Below are 18,634 nucleotides of genomic sequence, written 5' to 3' on the forward strand. Positions count from 1 at the left end.
GAGGTCCCCTGGCATCAGCAGCACTGCTCTTCAATCAGGGAAATCTACATTTAATTAACAAAGAATTAAAGAGCATTGTTATTCTGATTAAAGGCACTGGTCTTGATTTTCCACTCGTCTCTACTCCTCCTGAATCTGGCTTAGGGTTTCTTTTGATTTTCTGCAAGTGGATCAACATCCATTTGGATTGTCTACTCAGGTCTCACTTTTCAGATTGCTATACTATATTCACACTGCAATCTCTGCATATTATTGACCCCTCTCTCTATCCAATATTGGGTTGGTAATAGGATTAGCTTCCCCCCCTTTGAAAAATGGTTCTTAAATGTGACTCTCAATTGTTTCAGCTTAAGTTCTTCTTCACATTGTTTTTACTTACCAGAACAAAAGAGACGAATGGAACTGGTCCAAAACCAAAATAACTGCAGTGCCTCAGGGTACTGCAAGACTTGGAATGAACTAATATGGTCCCAAGACTAGACTATCCAATAAAATGAATATTTGGAAAGCAGGACATGGAAGATATTGGGGTGTCAGGCTGTCAGCAGCTTGTGGGGGATGTTATTTGTAGAAGCTGTGATGTTGTTGTGTTTCTCTGCTCTCTGTTAAAGCTCCAGCAGTCGGGATGAGCCAACAACAAATGCAGGCGAGCAATATGAGGTCACATGAGGCCTTGAGGGAGATCATTCAGATGGCTGTCACTCTGTGATTGCAAGCACGTTAACCTGTGGAACAGAGGGAAGGGTGGGTGGTAATTAATCACCTCATTGGAATAATAACACATTTGATTATTAACAAAACCTGAAAAGAGAGGGCCAAGCAGAGGAAAACAAGACATTGAGTGGGAGAGACAGCGGAGATGAACGAGGGGGAATATGAGTAGTGGGGAAAAGGGTTTGTTCTGGCAGGTAGCTTTGACGAATAGCTCCGTACTGAAGTCTACCTCTTTGAGTATTAATCTACCCAATCATGTCTCCGGATGAGGAATGGAAAAAATGGACAGTAGGAGGTGACTTACTGAGAATCGGCTTGAAGAAGTTGTTGAACGTGCTTTGAAATTTCAGATAAGAATTTGCATACTAAACGCTTAATATTCCATAACACAGTGGGAATATGGGAGTGAAATGCCCCCTTTACCTCGATGCAATCACAAAGATGCACACATTCTTCATGACATTTTGAAATATCATGCAGTAATTTTGGTTTAGTCTATTCAAATGTGGACATTGCTGACATTTTATTCCCAGTGAGGAAAGTAGGCTACCAGTGCTTCTGCGGAATTCATCTATTGTCCATCTTTGCTATTGACACTTTTCTTTAAGCTGCTATGTGGCTTGGGCTGTCAGGGGATCTTTTTTGGACTTTTGGCTTATATAGTTCTCCTGGAAGGTTTGATCTCTTTCCCCCTTTCCTTGTCACAGCATGCAATCAGCCCTAAGCCCTTTTGTGTTCTCCATTCTGAGCTAAGCCTGTTATCCTGTGCAGCTCCTTTACACAAGATCACTACTATATCCCCTTTCTCTGTCTTTCACCCAGTACACGTTCCCTCTTGTTCTTTTGTCCGTCTAGTTCTCTGTGTGTTCTTGTGCTTTGTACACATAGATCCATAAGTAATGATTCTGATTCTGATCATTCTGAAGTTTCTCAGGATGGATTAGTAGGAAGTACTTTATATTTATTTGAACTGTTCTTTGGCATAATCCCCCAAACACCAGAGCAAACTCACAAACAGACGCACAGCAGCCCCTCCCACCCATCTTCCCCCACCACCTCCCCTTCTCTCAAATATAGAGTATATAGCGGCCCAGCCATATTTCTGCTCACCCCTCCCTCAGCACACACCTGCTTTATGGTCATTCAACTGCACACACACACACACACACACACACACACACACACACACACACACACACACACACACACACACACACACACACACACACACACACACACACACACACACGCTGTTGTTGCATTCTGGAAAAAATGAAAAACAAACAAACAAACAAACACCCCCACCAACTGCAAGGTGTCAGTTCAGTGGTGCATTGCAAACTCCTGTATGTCCTCCTAAACTGCAGCCTCTATGTCTCCCAGGGTTTGCTCCTCACATTCATAACACTCTGCTCCATGCCAGGTGGCTGTCTCCACAAGTCCTCTTTCCCATAAATCAGACTGTCTTTGAATTGATCAATAACAAGTCAATTAGCAGGCGTAGAGAGATGAGGGTCTCAGGGGGTGACTGCTTGTTTGTCAGGCAGACATCTGCAGCTCTGTCCCTGTCTGCCACAGAGTTAGGTGTGGCGTTTACCTTGGAAACATGTGGCTACTTGGCTATCATAAATCTAAATATCAACTATAAATAGGTCTGGAACATCTTGCTAAAATCCATCATTTGCTTGTTCTTGGATATATAATGAATCAAGCATTGTGCACCTCGGATCTCTCAGGTGTGTCTGATAGATATGAGCAGGCCTAGAAAACAGCACTTTTGTCGCCAGCTTCGGTCTGCGTAGTGGCTCTTCAGCATTTGCAGTAAGTAGGTGTACTCATCAAACAGAAAGAAAGAGACGGACGAACAAAAACTGCTACTGCTCTCTGAGGTCACACTTGGACATATGCGCCAAATATAAGCTGCAAAGCCTGCCAGTATTCATCCTGCTCCCCTGTTAAGCTGACAAGAGTGGGAGAGACCCAACTGTTGTTTGGTGCCCACTGACTGTGTATCTAATGACTTGGCTGGCAAAGCCAATGCAACAGCAACAGGCTCCTGTGGTGAATACACCAGATTAATCCCCTGGATAATTACAAACAAGAATGATCTTGGGCAAATACTCCCCATACCTGCTGAGAAATTACATCAAATGATGCTGTCTAATTAAAACTCATTTTGAATGGTGACAGACACTGAATATTTGAAAAGATGAATAAAATGTGCTGCTTTGATGCTGACAAGTTATAGGTAAATGAGGTGCTGATCAAAAGAATTTGTGGACAAAAACCATGAAGCACAATGCAGTTTAATGCACAAACAAACAAACCGACAGACAGATCAACACTTGTTGGTTTGGGTGTGTGCAGTTTCTATAAGTCATCATTTGAAGCATTATTTTTAAAATAGTAACCACCACAGTGAGTGAGCACCCACACTCCAATATGACACACACACGTTTGCGCACAAATTGATATTCAACCTAATATGACTCACTTGTGTTTGTGTCACTGGCTTTGTCATTTGGTTTGTCACAGCAGCCCCCATTTGGACTGCTGAGGCAGAAGTCACAAACACTTAGACATGCCAGGGGAAAAGAAAGATGATTAGAATGAAGATTACAACAACAAGTCTTTGTTATTGTTATAGTTCCTCCCGTTTCTTGATTATTCAGATATTTATGCTGTTAAAATCCCCCACCATTATTCAGTTTTGTTTTTAATCTTGACCACTTATCCTGTGATCTGCTACGTCTCTGCACTTTCAGCCTTTTCAAAGGTTTAACAGTATTGCTCTTTCTGTCACAGTGAGGCCACCTGGATGAAGATAGCTAGACATGCAAGTGTGTCTAGCTGAGGATAAGTGTGGTGTGGTAAAAAGTTGTTTGTTTTGGGGGTATGCTGTTGGATTCTCAGCATGCACATGTTACAACTGTTCTTTGGGGTTGACCTTGTTTTTTTTTTCTTTCCTCAGCTGCCTCGATCAGGTGGCAGTGGTTGACTGTTGGGATTCCACCAAAGGATGGGTATAAATATGAGGCCCAATGAGACAGTCAGGAGCATTCCCACTTTATGGAGCCACGACTCCTGGTAACAGAAGCTTCAAGCTGTGACTGGCTCAAACGTATACAGTATATGTAGGGTGTAAGGGCCTAGCTCCAGGGCTTTCCTTGTGCTCCCATGCAGAGAGGAGCCCCCAAGGGAGCTGACGCCAGCTGAGACTGAAAAACAAGGTAAGAGCCCAGCTGACACACATGCACACAGGCTCAGCTGTTTGTCTCAAAGGGGAGTTCAGCATGAGAAGTACACAGAGAGAGAGCTGAGAAAATAAGGAGACTGACAGATTTGAGCCTCCAAGGATGAAAATGTAGTGAGATCATTGAAAGATGGATAGACAGAAGATTCAACTGTGTGAATGCTGTAGGTGTGAAATGGTAAGAGCAAAGATTGAACTATTAGTTTCTAAGATTGTTTGACTGCTTTATTGTCAGAACTGGTAATAGAACCTAGATAGTATGGGAGAAGATGAAATAGGGCCCATCAGTGTAGCACCGTCATTGATCTTACCTGTGCTGTATCATAAGAGCATTTGGCTGCTGAAATTGAACAATCTTGTGTTTGGAATAATTCTTTATGATGTTTATTCAATATGATGGTTTCTCATCTTCTTTTGCATCTGGTTTGGTCAATATCTATGTAATATGTAATAAGTTTGCTGTGTTTCCGATTTTTCCTTGCATTAAAAGTGCCAGTTGGAAGCTTTCAGGGCTCCAGCTCTCCTGCCAGCCAAGAAAACAACTAATATAAATGATTGACAACCTTGCTGGGATAAGGTTTCCCATTTAGCAAACTTGCTGTGTCAAAGAAAAAAAAAAGTCACAGTAGCTTACTGAGTGATGGGCTTGAAGATGAGTGAAATGAGGATTTTGGTGTTGTATCGATCCCCTAGTGCTTGTCTCATGCATTTTACACAAGATCTAAATGCCACTTATGGTATAATACAGCAGTCTAGGTCAAGGTTTGCTCTTCTCTATTCAGTGGGAATTTCAGGGTGTTATGAGCATAAATTCAGCAGGAATCAAGTAAAGCTTTTGGATTGTGTCATGGTCTCAATACTGAGAAGACACTACTGGCTCAACCATCCCTGTGAGGATTTTTAACCTTCAAACCTTTTCTCAATATCTATCATCTTATACTACAGATGGCTGAAATTGTTTTTCATGCTTTTGCAGTATATCAAATGACCTCCTCATCTCTTCTCTCCTCTCCTTGCCTCTCCAGCACCTAAGCTCTACATCTCATCATGGCAGCAGAAAGCCTGGAGACAGATGGTCCCAGATCATCCATGCCGCCAGAGCTCCACCATCCCCACTCTGAGTATTCTCAGTGGAAGTTCAAACTCTTCAGGGTGAAGTCCATGGAGAAAGCCCCTCTGCCCAGTGAAACACGGCCTGAGATTTCACCTACGGCAGCTCCAAATATAGAAATAGATCATGCTGCGGGTCCAGGGAGTGTTATGAAATTATGCCTAGGAGGGAAAAGCAAGGAAAATGTGGAGGGCCCTGGCAGGAGAGTAGATGTGAAGCTACAGGAGATGGAAACCCACATGGACCACCTCAGGTAATCAAATTGTTACATTTTGTGAATGATGCTATGTTATATTCATTTGTTTCTAAGGATCTGACACTATTTCCCTGGCTCTTTATAGGGGTTTGTGTCGTGTCTGTGGAATGGTTCTGAGGAAAGTCAAAGGACCAGTGCACGATGTTCATGGAGATCTGGATGAGGTGAGCAAGTGTGCCTTGCGTAAAATGGGCTGCAAGTTCCCAAGCTGGCCAGAAGTCATCCTTAAAGTCTTCAAAGTGGACGTGACAGAGGACACAGAATCTGTCCACCCCCTTTCCTTCTGCCACCGCTGCTGGATGGTTGCCATTCGAGGTGGGGGGGTCTGCAGCTTCACCAGAACAAGAGTGCCTGAGTGGAAACCTCACTCTTCCCTGTGCCACCTCTGCTACCCCAAAAAAACATCATTCCAGAGGACTGGAAGGAAGAGGAGGAAAGTCCTTCCAAGAGCACAGAGCCTGGCAAAAAGGACCAGATGGGACTGCGACGCCATCGCTGTTGGTGAGAGGAGAGTTCTGAGACCATTTGGAGACCGTCATGGTCCTGCTCTCAGGGCCTGGAAGAAATTCAGCATCCAGAGAGAGCAGTGGGTGAAGAACATTACACGCTGCCAGAAAGATCACCTGAGCACCAAGCTGCTCTCTGAGAAGCTCCCTGTGGACTTTGTTGCATCGTTCACCTGCCTAGTGTGTGACCACCTGCTCTCTGATCCAGTTCAGTCCACCTGTGGGCACCTCTTCTGCCGTGGCTGCATTGTAAAATTTACCCACGTTCTAGGACCTCACTGCCCTGCCTGCAACTCGCCCTGTACACCCGATAATCTCACCTCACCTGCCAAAGTCTTTTCATCTGCCCTCCATTCCCTACCTCTGCTCTGCCCCAGTGAGGGATGTCGTGAGCAAGTGAGGCTGGACTCATTTAAGGCTCACTGTCTGAGCCACGAGCTGAAGGAAAATGAAAACCTGAGTCTGTCAGAACTTGATAACTTCCTACTAACCAATAAAGGGGGAAGACCTCGCCAGCACTTGCTCTCGCTAACCCGTCGTGCCCAGAAGCATCGACTGAGGGATCTGAAGAACCAGGTGAAGGTGTTTGCAGACAAAGAGGAAGGTGGTGATCTGAAGTCTGTGTGTTTGACGCTGTTTCTGCTTGCACTGAGATCTGGGAATGAACACCGTCAGGCAGATGAGCTAGAGGCCATGATGCAAGGTAAGAGGCTATTATAAGGGTTTATGTTCAATCAACACAGCCCTCCGTGGCAAAGAAAGGGGGATACAAACAAATGAAAATCATGATAGTGTTTGCTCATTAATATTTCCACCTACCCCCGAGGAATACAGTCGTCTCATGAATAACAATGAAGAAAAGTCCAATATTCAGGAGACATAAGAAAGCTTTCTGTGATTTTGATTGAAAAGCATTTAATTATTGTCCATTTCTGTCTATTGAACCACTGCTGCTGCACATTCAACCCCTCCCTGATTTTCTCCCACTTTCACTCATCTTGTCTGTCAGTCTCTCATTCTCACACTCCCTTTAATGCACAATAACAACTCTTGTGAAGGGGCTGTTAGAATCAAAACAACATCAGCAGCTCTTGTATCTGCAAATTACACAGACAGCACCATCCTCCTCTCTGGGGAATAGAAGGCAGCTGGTGTCTGTTTTCATCTACAGCCAATACATCACTATTGCCAGCTTCACTGATTCACCCTCTGTCCCCTTATAACATTTGAAATTTAGGAAATATTGGATTTTGTAATCAGCGGCTTGTGGGCTTTTGACAATGAGGCATTCACATTTGGGTGTGAAATTTACGCTTCTGTCTGTCTCATTGTAGAAATTACTCCAAATGTGGGATATCAAATGAGGAAATTTTAGATACTGCAGTATTTTCAAAGCACTAGAAATAGGCTTCTGTGGGTTGGTATTAAATAATTCTCTTCATGTGTCAATCCTTTCTTTTTATGTTGAGACTGTGCCTCTTTCTGTCTCTCTCTGAAACTTTATCTCCTCTCATTTTCTCTCTCTGCAGGCAGAGGCTTTGGGTTGAGTCCTGCTGTGTGCCTGGCCATTCGGGTCAACACATTCCTGAGCTGCAGTCAATATCATAAGATGTATCGGACTGTCAAAGCCACAAGTGGCCGCCAGATCTTTCAGCCCTTGCACACTCTTCGAGCTGCAGAGAAGGAGCTTCTCCCTGGTTTTCACCAGTTTGAATGGCAGCCAGCTCTCAAAAACGTGTCCCCATCCTATAATGTTGGCATTATTAATGGGCTCTCTGGATGGTCTTCCTCAGTGGATGACGTCCCAGCTGACACTATCACTCGGCGCTTTCGGTACGATGTGGCACTTGTGTCTGCCTTAAAGGATCTGGAGGAGGACATCATGGAGGGGCTGAGGGAGAGTGGGATGGAAGACAGTGCCTGCACATCAGGTTTTAGTGTCATGATCAAGGAATGTTGCGATGGCATGGGTGATGTCAGCGAGAAGCATGGCGGGGGACCAGTTGTTCCTGAGAAGGCTGTTCGTTTTTCTTTCACTGTTATGTCTGTCTCTGTCCTGGCAGACGATGAGGAGGAGGAGGTTACCATTTTTACCGAGCCAAAGCCAAATTCAGAATTGTCCTGTAAGCCTCTGTGCCTGATGTTTGTGGATGAGTCAGACCATGAGACACTCACAGCTGTCCTGGGGCCTATAGTTGCAGAACGTAATGCAATGAAAGAAAGCAGACTTATCCTGTCCATGGGTGGTCTGCCTCGATCCTTTCGCTTCCACTTCAGGGGCACGGGATATGATGAGAAGATGGTGCGTGAGATGGAGGGGCTGGAGGCCTCTGGGTCCACGTACGTCTGCACTCTATGTGACTCCAGTCGTGCAGAGGCCTCTCAAAACATGGTGCTGCACTCCATCACCCGCAGTCACGAAGAGAACCTAGAACGCTATGAAATATGGAGAACCAACCCCTTTTCTGAGTCAGTAGATGAGCTGCGTGATAGAGTCAAAGGTGTGTCTGCAAAGCCCTTCTTGGAGACGCAGCCAACGCTAGATGCATTGCACTGTGACATCGGCAATGCTACTGAATTCTACAAGATCTTCCAGGATGAGATCGGAGAGGTGTATAAAAAGGCCAACCCCAGCCGGGAGGAACGGCGCAGCTGGAGGGCGGCCTTAGATAAACAGCTGAGGAAGCAGATGAAGCTTAAACCAGTAATGAGGATGAATGGGAACTATGCCCGCAGACTAATGACCCAGGAGGCTGTGGACGTGGTGTGTGAGCTGGTGCCCTCAGAAGAGAGAAGAGAGGCCCTGAGGGAGCTTATCAAACTCTACCTCCAAATGAAACCTGTGTGGCGTGCCACCTGCCCAGCCAAGGAATGCCCTGACCAGCTATGCCGCTACAGTTTTAACTCTCAGCGCTTTGCTGACCTCCTCTCCACTACCTTCAAATATAGGTACAATGGAAAGATAACAAATTATCTGCACAAGACCCTAGCCCACGTACCTGAAATTATAGAGAGAGACGGATCCATAGGAGCCTGGGCCAGCGAGGGGAACGAGTCAGCAAACAAGCTCTTCAGGCGTTTTCGCAAGATGAATGCACGCCAGTCTAAGACCTTTGAACTGGAGGACGTGCTGAAACACCACTGGCTGTACACGTCCAAGTACTTGCAGAAGTTTATGGAAGCTCACAAGGACTCTGCAAAGGCTCTACAGGCTACCATTGACCCAGTAGAGATCCAGGATGATGATGAAATGTCTTTGGAAGTTCCTGATTTTTGAATTTTCCATAACTATTAACATTTGATTGATTTCTAGAGAATTGTACCATTGGTCAGTTATCTCTACATGGAAGTATTTTGACTTTCCAGAAAGCGAAGTCAGTCTCATTCTGCTTTGGGCAAGAGGCCAAACACATTTTATGTTGTTTTTAGTTTTTATATTTTGGAACTCAGATGCTTGTGTGTTGTTAGATATTACAAACAGATTTTGCTTGAATAGCCAGTGTTTTGCACCTGAACCCATAAATGAAGATTATTTTATGGAAAACAATGCTATTTTACACTTTTGATGTTTGTTTTTCTTTCTTTAAACATTTATTTGACTTCGAATTGCTTTGTTAACTGTTAGTTACTACACCACAAAGATGTGACGGCAGAGGCAACACATTTTTTTTCATACTCCTTTTCCTTTTTTTGGTTTATAAATCGACACCATCTGTGAAAAATGGTGCATTTTATTGTATTGCAAGGATATGACACATTTATGCATTTATATAGAGAGGATATTTATGGAAACAGATGAAAGCGCTGTAAGTCATAGAGAGAAATCGTGTTAAAAAGACCACATTTGTGGCCACTGTATTAATATATCATTTTAGCAGGAGCAAAATGCAATCACAGAGACCCAAATGTTCTTTGTTTCATGAGTGCCCTCTGAAAAAGATGACTTTAGTGCTTTATCGTGGGATCCCTGTGGGGCAGAATAGATGCCAGGTCACTTTGAACCAATTTTTATCTCGTTTACTTTTTGCACAGTGGAGGATAGATGATACTTATTTGAATTCTTCTCATAAAATAAAACATATACTGACCTTTTTGTTGATATCATAAAAATACAGTATGGTCCATTACGGTGCCTAATACCCCATGGACTCTCTAGCAGGCAGGGATTTTTCTTAAGTTCTATATATAACCTGGCTCTTTTTCTCAGCTGATATATCTTCACAGCTTCAGTCGTCAGGGGAGAGCGATGGGTGAGAGCCAGAGAGACCTGATGTAAACTGAATTGTTGGCAACTTTATTTGTTTGATTGATTGATTATATTGTCTTTTTCTGCCCTCACCATTTTGAATTGTGACAGGCAATTTTGTTTTCTTACTTGATTGAATGTTTGATTTTATTTTACTGTCATAAATGTAACCATATGACAGCTATGAAATATCCACATTTCATTGGATACTTGTCACAGTGCTACCATAACGCCATGTTTTGGAGTGCATTATATAGCAACTTGTCTCATATTTGTTTTTGCCGTAATGAATTGCATTTCCAAAGTAATGGATGATGGATGATTCACAAAATTCTACTTCTGTCATGTTTCACAGTGTATCCTCCTCATTTTGGGCTCACATGCATAGACTAAATGTACAGTTTACTGGGACCGCACAATACTTTCTCTGTTCATTCATTTTGCATACACTAAAGTTCCACTACCTACCACTACCTTCAAATTATGTTATGCTGTATTTACTTATTTCTTATGTATTGTCATTGAATCAGACAACTTACCATCCTTTTGTGAAGTTTGTACTTTTTGTCTCTGTTTACATCAGATAATAAATAAAAACTGAAGAATTGTGATTCTTGTTTGCTTAAATTATTATTATTTTTGTATTTAATTTAATTTTGCATTAGTAACACAGAATTCAGCTGTAAAGTGTTAATAAAAAAACAAACCAAAATAACAATGATCTTTTAGAAAACATTACAACAAACTAGATGCAGACCTGAATGCAGAGAATATGGAAGCACTTTAAAAACTAAAGAAATTCAGTTGATTCAATATATATATATAGCTTAGACCATTTAACTGTTCACAGTTCTGATTACGTATTGTTTATCAATATCATATTTATGCTCATGTTTATATAACTCTGAAATCAATTTAGTATACTTACTTAATACCTACTTAATACTGAAAGCTGGAGTTAGTAGTCAGTATATTCCTCAAGAGAATGACAAATAACTGAAACTCACATATAACTGGATCATTTGATATAAAATGTACCAGGACAACAGTTCACATTTGATCCCTCAAAATTAGCTAGTATGCTTTGTACAGTAACTTTGTGTGTTTAATAAGATATTTAAAATTTTTACCTTCATACTATGAATATTTTCAGAGTTACAGGGCCTTAAAGTACCAAAAGGTGGGCTAAAATTTTGAGCTTTTTAATTCCCATTATGTTTTCTATAATTGATAAGACCTTGTAAACCTGTCAAGTACAAGAATTCGGATTGAGAAACATTAAATTGGTACAATAGCTCAAATATGCTGGAGAATATAATGCAGTAATTCAAAAAATAAGAAGTAAAATTTTAGACTCATACCTCCATAGTGTGACTACCTGTAACTGTGAAAATTTGCATGCCTTCATTAAACATGCTAAATTTATTGTATAGGAAATTTAAAACAGGGTCATTAATAACAGCATCAGGTGGGAGACACCGACTGTTTTAAACTGATAGGCTAATTAGAGTATGTCTTTTTAAGATAACAATACACCACTGTGAGGACACAAAATTACAGACTGAAAATCACAAATTTTATTAAGGATTTATCAGTTTTATTGTACAAAACACTGCAATAACAATTCAGTTCCATCTGCATCAGAAAGTGGGTCTGTGGTACTTAAAACGTACGTATGAAAGAAAGAAACAAACAGAATGAACCTTTTCACAGCTGATAAAGAGTAAAACTGCATTTTTGTTGCACAATGTGAAATAACAACAGAAACATTCAATAATAAAAGGAAATGTTGCAAATCTTCACAAACTGTAAACTGTTAATTTAACTCAAAATAAATCAAGTAGGTGTGAGTGTTTGTCTGTTAGTTCAATAGTCATGTGATCTAACTTAAACTTGGCTTGTGACTCTATTACGTTCAGTGAGCACTTCAAGGTAGTTTGAGGGATTTTCTCGATTTGGTTTATTAGATTACTGTTAGGGTGGAAAAAACATCCTAAGCATACAAAGTTTTCTTAACAGGCACACATCATATGAAAATCTGAGTCAGTCAAACAGCCGTCTGAAAAAGCTTTTTTTGGCAGGGGACATCTTGATTGTCAGAGGTCTTTTTTTGTCTTTAGCTTTCATGGTGATGCGCTTCAGTGGTATAATATGTCGAGGTGGGGTCATCTCCTGGTAGGGCAGGCCTCCGTGGTCCAAGCAGAAGTACTTCTTGTTGCCTTGAGAGAGTTTCAGCAGCAGGGTCTCAGACAGCTCCATGCACTTGGCGTGCACCCAGTGGCCCCCTTCCCCTCTGGAGCAAAAGATCATGGCTGGTCGGTGGAGCTCTGTGGAGTAGTATGGCTCCCATGTGTTGGGATCCAACTGACAGCCAAGGCAGCATTTTATCCAGTAACCTGTTTGTGATTCATCCTCTTCATCCTCTTCATTGTAAGCCTCCCCTTCTCCGTCGCTGCTGCCATCCAACTCATGTGGTTCACGGCCGAAGTAGAGCTCCTCAGAATCTTCAAGAGGAGTGGAGTCATCATAATCCGTTGACTCCTGGCTGCAGGCAAGGGTTCCATCTTCCTCTCTGGTCTCTCCCTCTGTCTGGAAGTTCACCTGGTAGAAGTAATGCATATCTTGTTGGGATGGCCTTCCCTCTGTGGGCACAGCTAGTAGGATGCCTCCCTCTCCAGAGCTGCCACCAAACCAAGTGCGACTATGGATGATATCTGGGGTCCACTTGGGTGTTTCTACGGGGTCAAAGTGGATTCCTTTCTCATCTAGAATCACAGTAGTGCACTCCATCCGCTTTTGTGAGTCTGACTGATATCCACCTAAGATGATGTATCTATGAGTGGGTCCCGTACGTGTAAAGATGGCACTAGAGATAGATAAACCATTGTCTAGGGTTTCACAGGAAAGCAACGGGCTGCCTTGCAAAAGCTCAACATGCAGGCAAAACAGACGCGGTGGACGTGAGTCTGAGGCTAGTGAGTGGCCTCCAATGAAGTAGACACAGTCTTCTCTAGCAAGGGCCAGATGGAAAGACTGTCCATCACTAAGCTCAGGTAAAGTGTGAGCAGAGCAGCAGCCAAACTCCAGGTCAAAGAGGAACACCTGAGGTGGACAGTCTACAACACTGTTCCAGCTCTCCGTGGTCCTCTCTCCTGAGGGCATGTAGGACCTACCCCCAAACAACACACAAGCTGTCTTCCCACGACTTTGGACCATGCTCATTGTGTGGCCATATCGAGGTCCTGGCACTTCTGCCACTAGCTCTTTCTCTTTGCAGCAGAGCGTTAATTTACGATTGCAGCCACGACTATCCATGGTCAACAGGTACAAGCTTGATGAGATCTCATTATTTGGAGTGCGACCACCGTGGATGAGGTAACTCTCTGGAAGCCCATCATAGGGGTCGAGGCGGCAAACAGCTGGGCAGCGTAATGGGGGCAGGTAGCACGAGTCATTAGAGAACGAGATGGCTCTCAGCTTCATCTCGCCATGTTTAAACCGTACACCAAATACTCCTGTTGGACACGAGCGCTTAGGCCAACCCTTCTGGCCAAACAGCAGAACTTCACCATCCAGCTGCAGCAGAGAGCAGCCGGGCTGCAGAAGGCCTGCACAGTTCACTGGAGTTAATGGCTGCAGGGTCATTTTCTGGCAGGTGTCTGTGTCAAAACAGCAATGAAAGACACAAACACAATGTGTAAGTCAGCTGTTGTTTGTGTTCATTCAGATGGTTGTAATTGTTCTTCCTGTTTATGAAAGTAACGTGTAGACGAGCACAGCTTAGGTAATCATAATATGCACTACAGGCACTAAAATGTAGCATAGGGTCAATTATTTAGCCTTTTTACGAAAATCATGGCATATTTAATAGCTACCAACACTTAAATAGTGACCAGATACATAAAACAAAAGATATTATTGGAGTAATAATTATAAAAGATAAGTTGTAAGAGGACTCATAATATCAGTATTATACAGTTGCAGTGTAAATTATTACCATTAAAAGTGCTACTACATTTGATGTCTTCTAAGCCACTACCAATTTTAGCTCGCAAACTAAAGCAGCACTGCATTTTCTACAATCCTTTAACCATCTGCAAAAAATAGTAAAGAAAAAAAAATTCCTCATGCATCAAGTTCACATTTAAGTTTGAAAAAGTGAGAAGGTGATTTACTGAGAATGTTTCTAAGAATCTTTTTAAAGTGTTGTCTGTAGTGTGAACATGATGAGCAAAGAGACCTTGAGTTTGGCATTGCAAGAGCACAGCTTTACTCAAAGAGAGAGAGAGAACTTGTTATTCTTCCATTAATGTAGAATGGATTTTAGTTTGCTTACCTTTGAGCCAGTGGCAGGATGCAGTGCTTGAATTTTCAGTGAATCTTATGATCACCAAGATGAAGTTAAAGTACTCTTTATGTAGCTGAACCTTGACAAAGGCAGACAGTGGTAGCGTTTGTGAAGCTTCGTTGACTCACAGACACTTCCAGATCTTGAGGTTAACAGTCTGTGACTGCTGCACACTGGCAGGTGTGATGCCTGAATGCTTTTATTGAGACACTTCAGTGATATCAATGTAAAATCACCTTTGCAAAACCTTGGAAAATGCATAACTGTCTGCTATATGCAATTTGTGTCGCTTTCTTAATACATTTTTCACATTTTAGATCCAAAAGAATGGGGAACTCCTTCATTTGCTCTTTTTTTCACCATTTTCTTTAAGGAGATTTTTACACTAATTAAGAAGTTGTGTTGCAAACCTTGCTTTAATTAAGTGATAAAGACAAGATAAATCTTTAAACCTAGAATGGGCAACCTGACCTATACTGAGGAAATAAATGAATAAATAAATAAATAAATTAGATTTGCTCTCCCCTAGCTGGAAAACAAGCATCATTATATGTTTGAATTTTACTATCTTGACAAGACACGCCTCATTTTTTTTTCTTTTTTAATTTGGAGGATCGAAGTAGGCATCGCAAATATATGGAAAACCACTACATGTGTGCCATCTGTGGTGTAACATCTGTGACACACCCATCTGAGAAGAGACTCCCTAAAGAAACACACTGACCGACATGTGAAATAAAAGTTTAAATAACACAGTTTGAAATAATAGAGCTTGCCACCATGTTATCTTAATTACTGTAATTACTGAAGCAGATGCAAGCATTCAGTTAATTGCACTTAGACAAATCAAAAGTTTATTAATATGCTTCCAAGATTAACTAGGAAATTAATCCAGGAAATTGCAGATTACTTAAAATTTTATGATTATTGAACTGTGCAGTCCTAAAATAACGTATTACAATAACCAAAGTAGTTGAAATAGTCAGATAGTTAACTTGACATACGTGACTGAAAATAGCAGTTTTCTCACTTGTTTGTTCTACCAAAGCTTGAAAAACAGATCAAAGAACACTGTTAAACCCTTTACTTATTTATTATTTTAACTACAGAGAAGGTTGCTTAAAAAATGTTGTTGGCAGATATGTGTGCTTTTGTTACACTGGTATAGCATTTACAGCTCGACAACCAACATAATTAAAGCTTGTCCCCTGTGTTTTTCTTACACTTGTTACACACCAAACCTCTTAATTTTGTTATGGTTATGGCAAACCTTATTTACTACATAAAAAATGATAGAATCCTTCAAATATTAAGAGACTGCTGCAGGTTTGTTTACACACTCACCTTGCATATTTGAACATTTTGCTATACGTTTCTGTCTGCCTTGCACACATGCCATATAAATCAAGAGCTTCACTGGACACGTAACAAAATAACTCCTAAACCATGACCTTAAAAATCATTTCATGGCAAAGCTATTCATTTCACTGAACTTCTTGACATTTCCATTCACTGGTGAATGACATGCCAAGAATATGAGCCATTGTTTCACACAGTAGAATGAACCTGATGCATTAGCCTGCTATGAGACTGCTTCATGAGTGGGAGGTTAAGGAAAAGAGAAACAAAACATTCATCCTTCAGCAATGTTGAAGCATCATAGCATCTGGTTCAGTATAAAATTCTTTGCACATGCCTCTGTTTTAAAAATTTGACCTACTGTAGGTAAAAGCAGATTCTTTATGTGAGTGACAAACACATGCCTAAACGCCTAGAGAAAAACCGAGCTGGAAGCAGATGTCTCCTCCTCTCATTAGCATAATGTTTTTGTGCACCGAGTGGCTGAGAGAAAACTTGAGGAGTGTGCAAAACAAAGGCAGAAACCACAAGTGCCTGGAAGACCGTTACAGCTTGAAAACACAACACAGCAGAGCACCTGTGTGTCTAAACTGATGCTTACAGGGCTGAGTGGAAGCGAAAAGAATCTACTTTCATAACTAGAGACGATATAATACAATCAAATGTCAGTGGGATATGCAAATTGTTTTTTCCCCTCTTTTTTTTCCAGAACTGTTCCATCTGTATGAATCCAGCCTTGGAAAAATAAACTTCTTTTTTTTTGTTACCTGAAGGCATTCACACATACCAGTGTTGAAAAGCCTGCCTGCTATGTAACCACAGCTGGGATGGTGCAGAGAGTGTGTAGGAGGCACAGCAGTGTGTGGCAGACCCCAGGCCATGCAAGGATTTTGTGCATAATTGATAGAACAAAGTAATTAGAATCTATGCTAGCACCTGTTTTTGTCCCTTGTAATGTATCACTACCTGACTGTTGCTACCCTGAAGTGCGGTTTTGATGGATGGTGCGGTGACAGCTCTGATGTTCTGATGATCACTGTGCAGTGGTGTTTATCACTATTTAATGTTACAGTAATTGCTCCCCTTGTGGTGATTGGTGGGCTACTGAGTGCTGGCGGTACTTCCACTTGAGTCTGTGGTATGGTGGTTATCATCTTGCGTTAGGTAAAGCGTAAACATCACAGATCAATCTTGAAATTCGAAACTTTTGTTTTCACACAGCCGGCTTCTGCTCAGTTTCAAGTGGCAGCCTCAGGGGCTGAAAAATAAAGCCTATATGCAAGTGCCAAAAGTGAGTCAGTCCGCACATACTGCCACGTCAAAATGTCTAACTGTGCAGCCGAAATAAGCAGCTTTACAGGCTGGTACAGAAAAATACTACCTACTCCATAGGGGACATTTTCCCTTTCCATGGGGTGATTTTTTTTTTCAAAAATTCAAATGTTTTAAAGAGTATTAAAACGTCGTTGTGCAGCTGTGTGTGAAACCTGGGAGAAGGTTGTTTTTTTTTTATGAGAGTGCGCAGTTTCATTAGTTCAGTAAGTGCATTTTGTTTTGAGTCTCATTTTTTGCTCAAAATCAAAAGTTTGCATCCACTTTTGATATCACGGTGATGTGATTTTAGTGACAGTGAAAGACTTCCCAGGTCTAACCAGTGAAATATAATCATGTCAGACTTAAAAGATACTGCAAAAATGACATGGGGGATTCCATGATTTCTGGAAAAGAAAGAAAGAATGAAGGAAAGAAAGAAAACAAAAGAAAACTGAAAAAAACAAAACAAAACAAAAAACAAAAACACAAGTCAGTACCATACTGGTCTGATATACCCTGAAGTCTGTAGTCCTGTCAGTTTAACATTTATGAACTATAACTAATCAAGTTCAGGACTTGAAATGATATGCAAATATATTCAAAAAATTCAATTAATGTGCACAGCATTCCAATTTTCACATTTTCCTCTTCAGACACTCACAACCAATTCAAAAAATTCAAATGGTTTTACATGCCAGAATTACATCCCCCTTCCACTCAGTGCCATTTGGCCGGCCATTTAACTTCAATATTTATACATTTTTAAAATGCTGTCAGTTTAAATAAAGAATTAATAAGAATTAATTCCACTACAATAGATTTCTAAGGAAACAGTCTGATTGACGGCAGAGTTTTTCTGGTTTATGCAGAGCATGATCTACAAGGTTTCACTGTCTTTTACCCACATATGAATTTACTGAGATCAACAGTGTGAAAATCCTGACCTCTGTAATCTATTTTATGGCATCATGGACTGTAAGTTTTTAGAATGGTGCATCATTCATCATTTAAGAATGATAGAGTGCAAAGTGGTCAGGTTAGGGATGACTTTTTCACCTTATGTATGGTTTGTCCACTCTATCTGCCCATCACAACAGCTGCTCAATCACTTGCAAAGACAACAAACCATGCACGCAAGATTTCTTCAGAGACTCTTTCATAGCAAACCTTTCTAAATGTAGAATGTGGGAGACAGAAGCCCTGGCCCTTACATGCAGTTCATCAAGTTGAAATAAGAAACTTCAGAACTCCTATTTGTAGGGAATTCTAATGTAGATGATCAGGTTTGTGTTTTACAATTTACTGTGAGTCATAGGAAAAGTCTGAATCAGAATCCTTTTCATTTCTCCTTTATTTAGATTATTTAGATTTCACATGGAAACAACAGTGGTGTAATGGTGGATTAATTTAAAGTTGATTAACATTTAGTATTAATTTACAACCTGCATTAGAAACGCTTGTGTTGTAATATTAGGGTAAGTCCTGATTAAAAGGGCAAATCATAGTCTTTCCCTAACCTTAAAAACA

The 18,634-nt window shown here is 41.3% G+C and overlaps 2 protein-coding genes across 2 annotated transcripts; one reads left to right on the forward strand and one right to left on the reverse strand.

Annotated features, from left to right (window-relative positions):
- The first annotated feature begins 3,784 nt into the window (after positions 1–3,784).
- On the forward strand, positions 3,785–10,624 carry rag1 (recombination activating 1). The gene is made up of 4 exons (XM_026176396.1): positions 3,785–3,944; positions 4,993–5,331; positions 5,420–6,543; positions 7,370–10,624. Exons 2-4 carry the CDS (start codon positions 5,015–5,017, stop codon positions 9,115–9,117), a joined length of 3,189 nt encoding a protein of 1,062 aa, XP_026032181.1. The 5' UTR covers positions 3,785–3,944; positions 4,993–5,014; the 3' UTR covers positions 9,118–10,624.
- Positions 10,625–11,883: 1,259 nt separating this feature from the next.
- On the reverse strand, positions 11,884–14,592 carry rag2 (recombination activating gene 2). Its single transcript, XM_026177105.1, has 2 exons — positions 14,423–14,592; positions 11,884–13,745 (listed from the first exon to the last, which is right to left on the reverse strand). The coding sequence occupies exon 2, from the start codon at positions 13,729–13,731 to the stop codon at positions 12,130–12,132; it is 1,602 nt and encodes a 533-aa protein (XP_026032890.1). The 5' UTR covers positions 13,732–13,745; positions 14,423–14,592; the 3' UTR covers positions 11,884–12,129.
- Positions 14,593–18,634: the final 4,042 nt, after the last annotated feature.

This window comes from Astatotilapia calliptera, chromosome 7 (assembly GCF_900246225.1).
Source record: "Astatotilapia calliptera chromosome 7, fAstCal1.2, whole genome shotgun sequence".
Lineage (NCBI taxonomy): Eukaryota > Metazoa > Chordata > Actinopteri > Cichliformes > Cichlidae > Astatotilapia > Astatotilapia calliptera.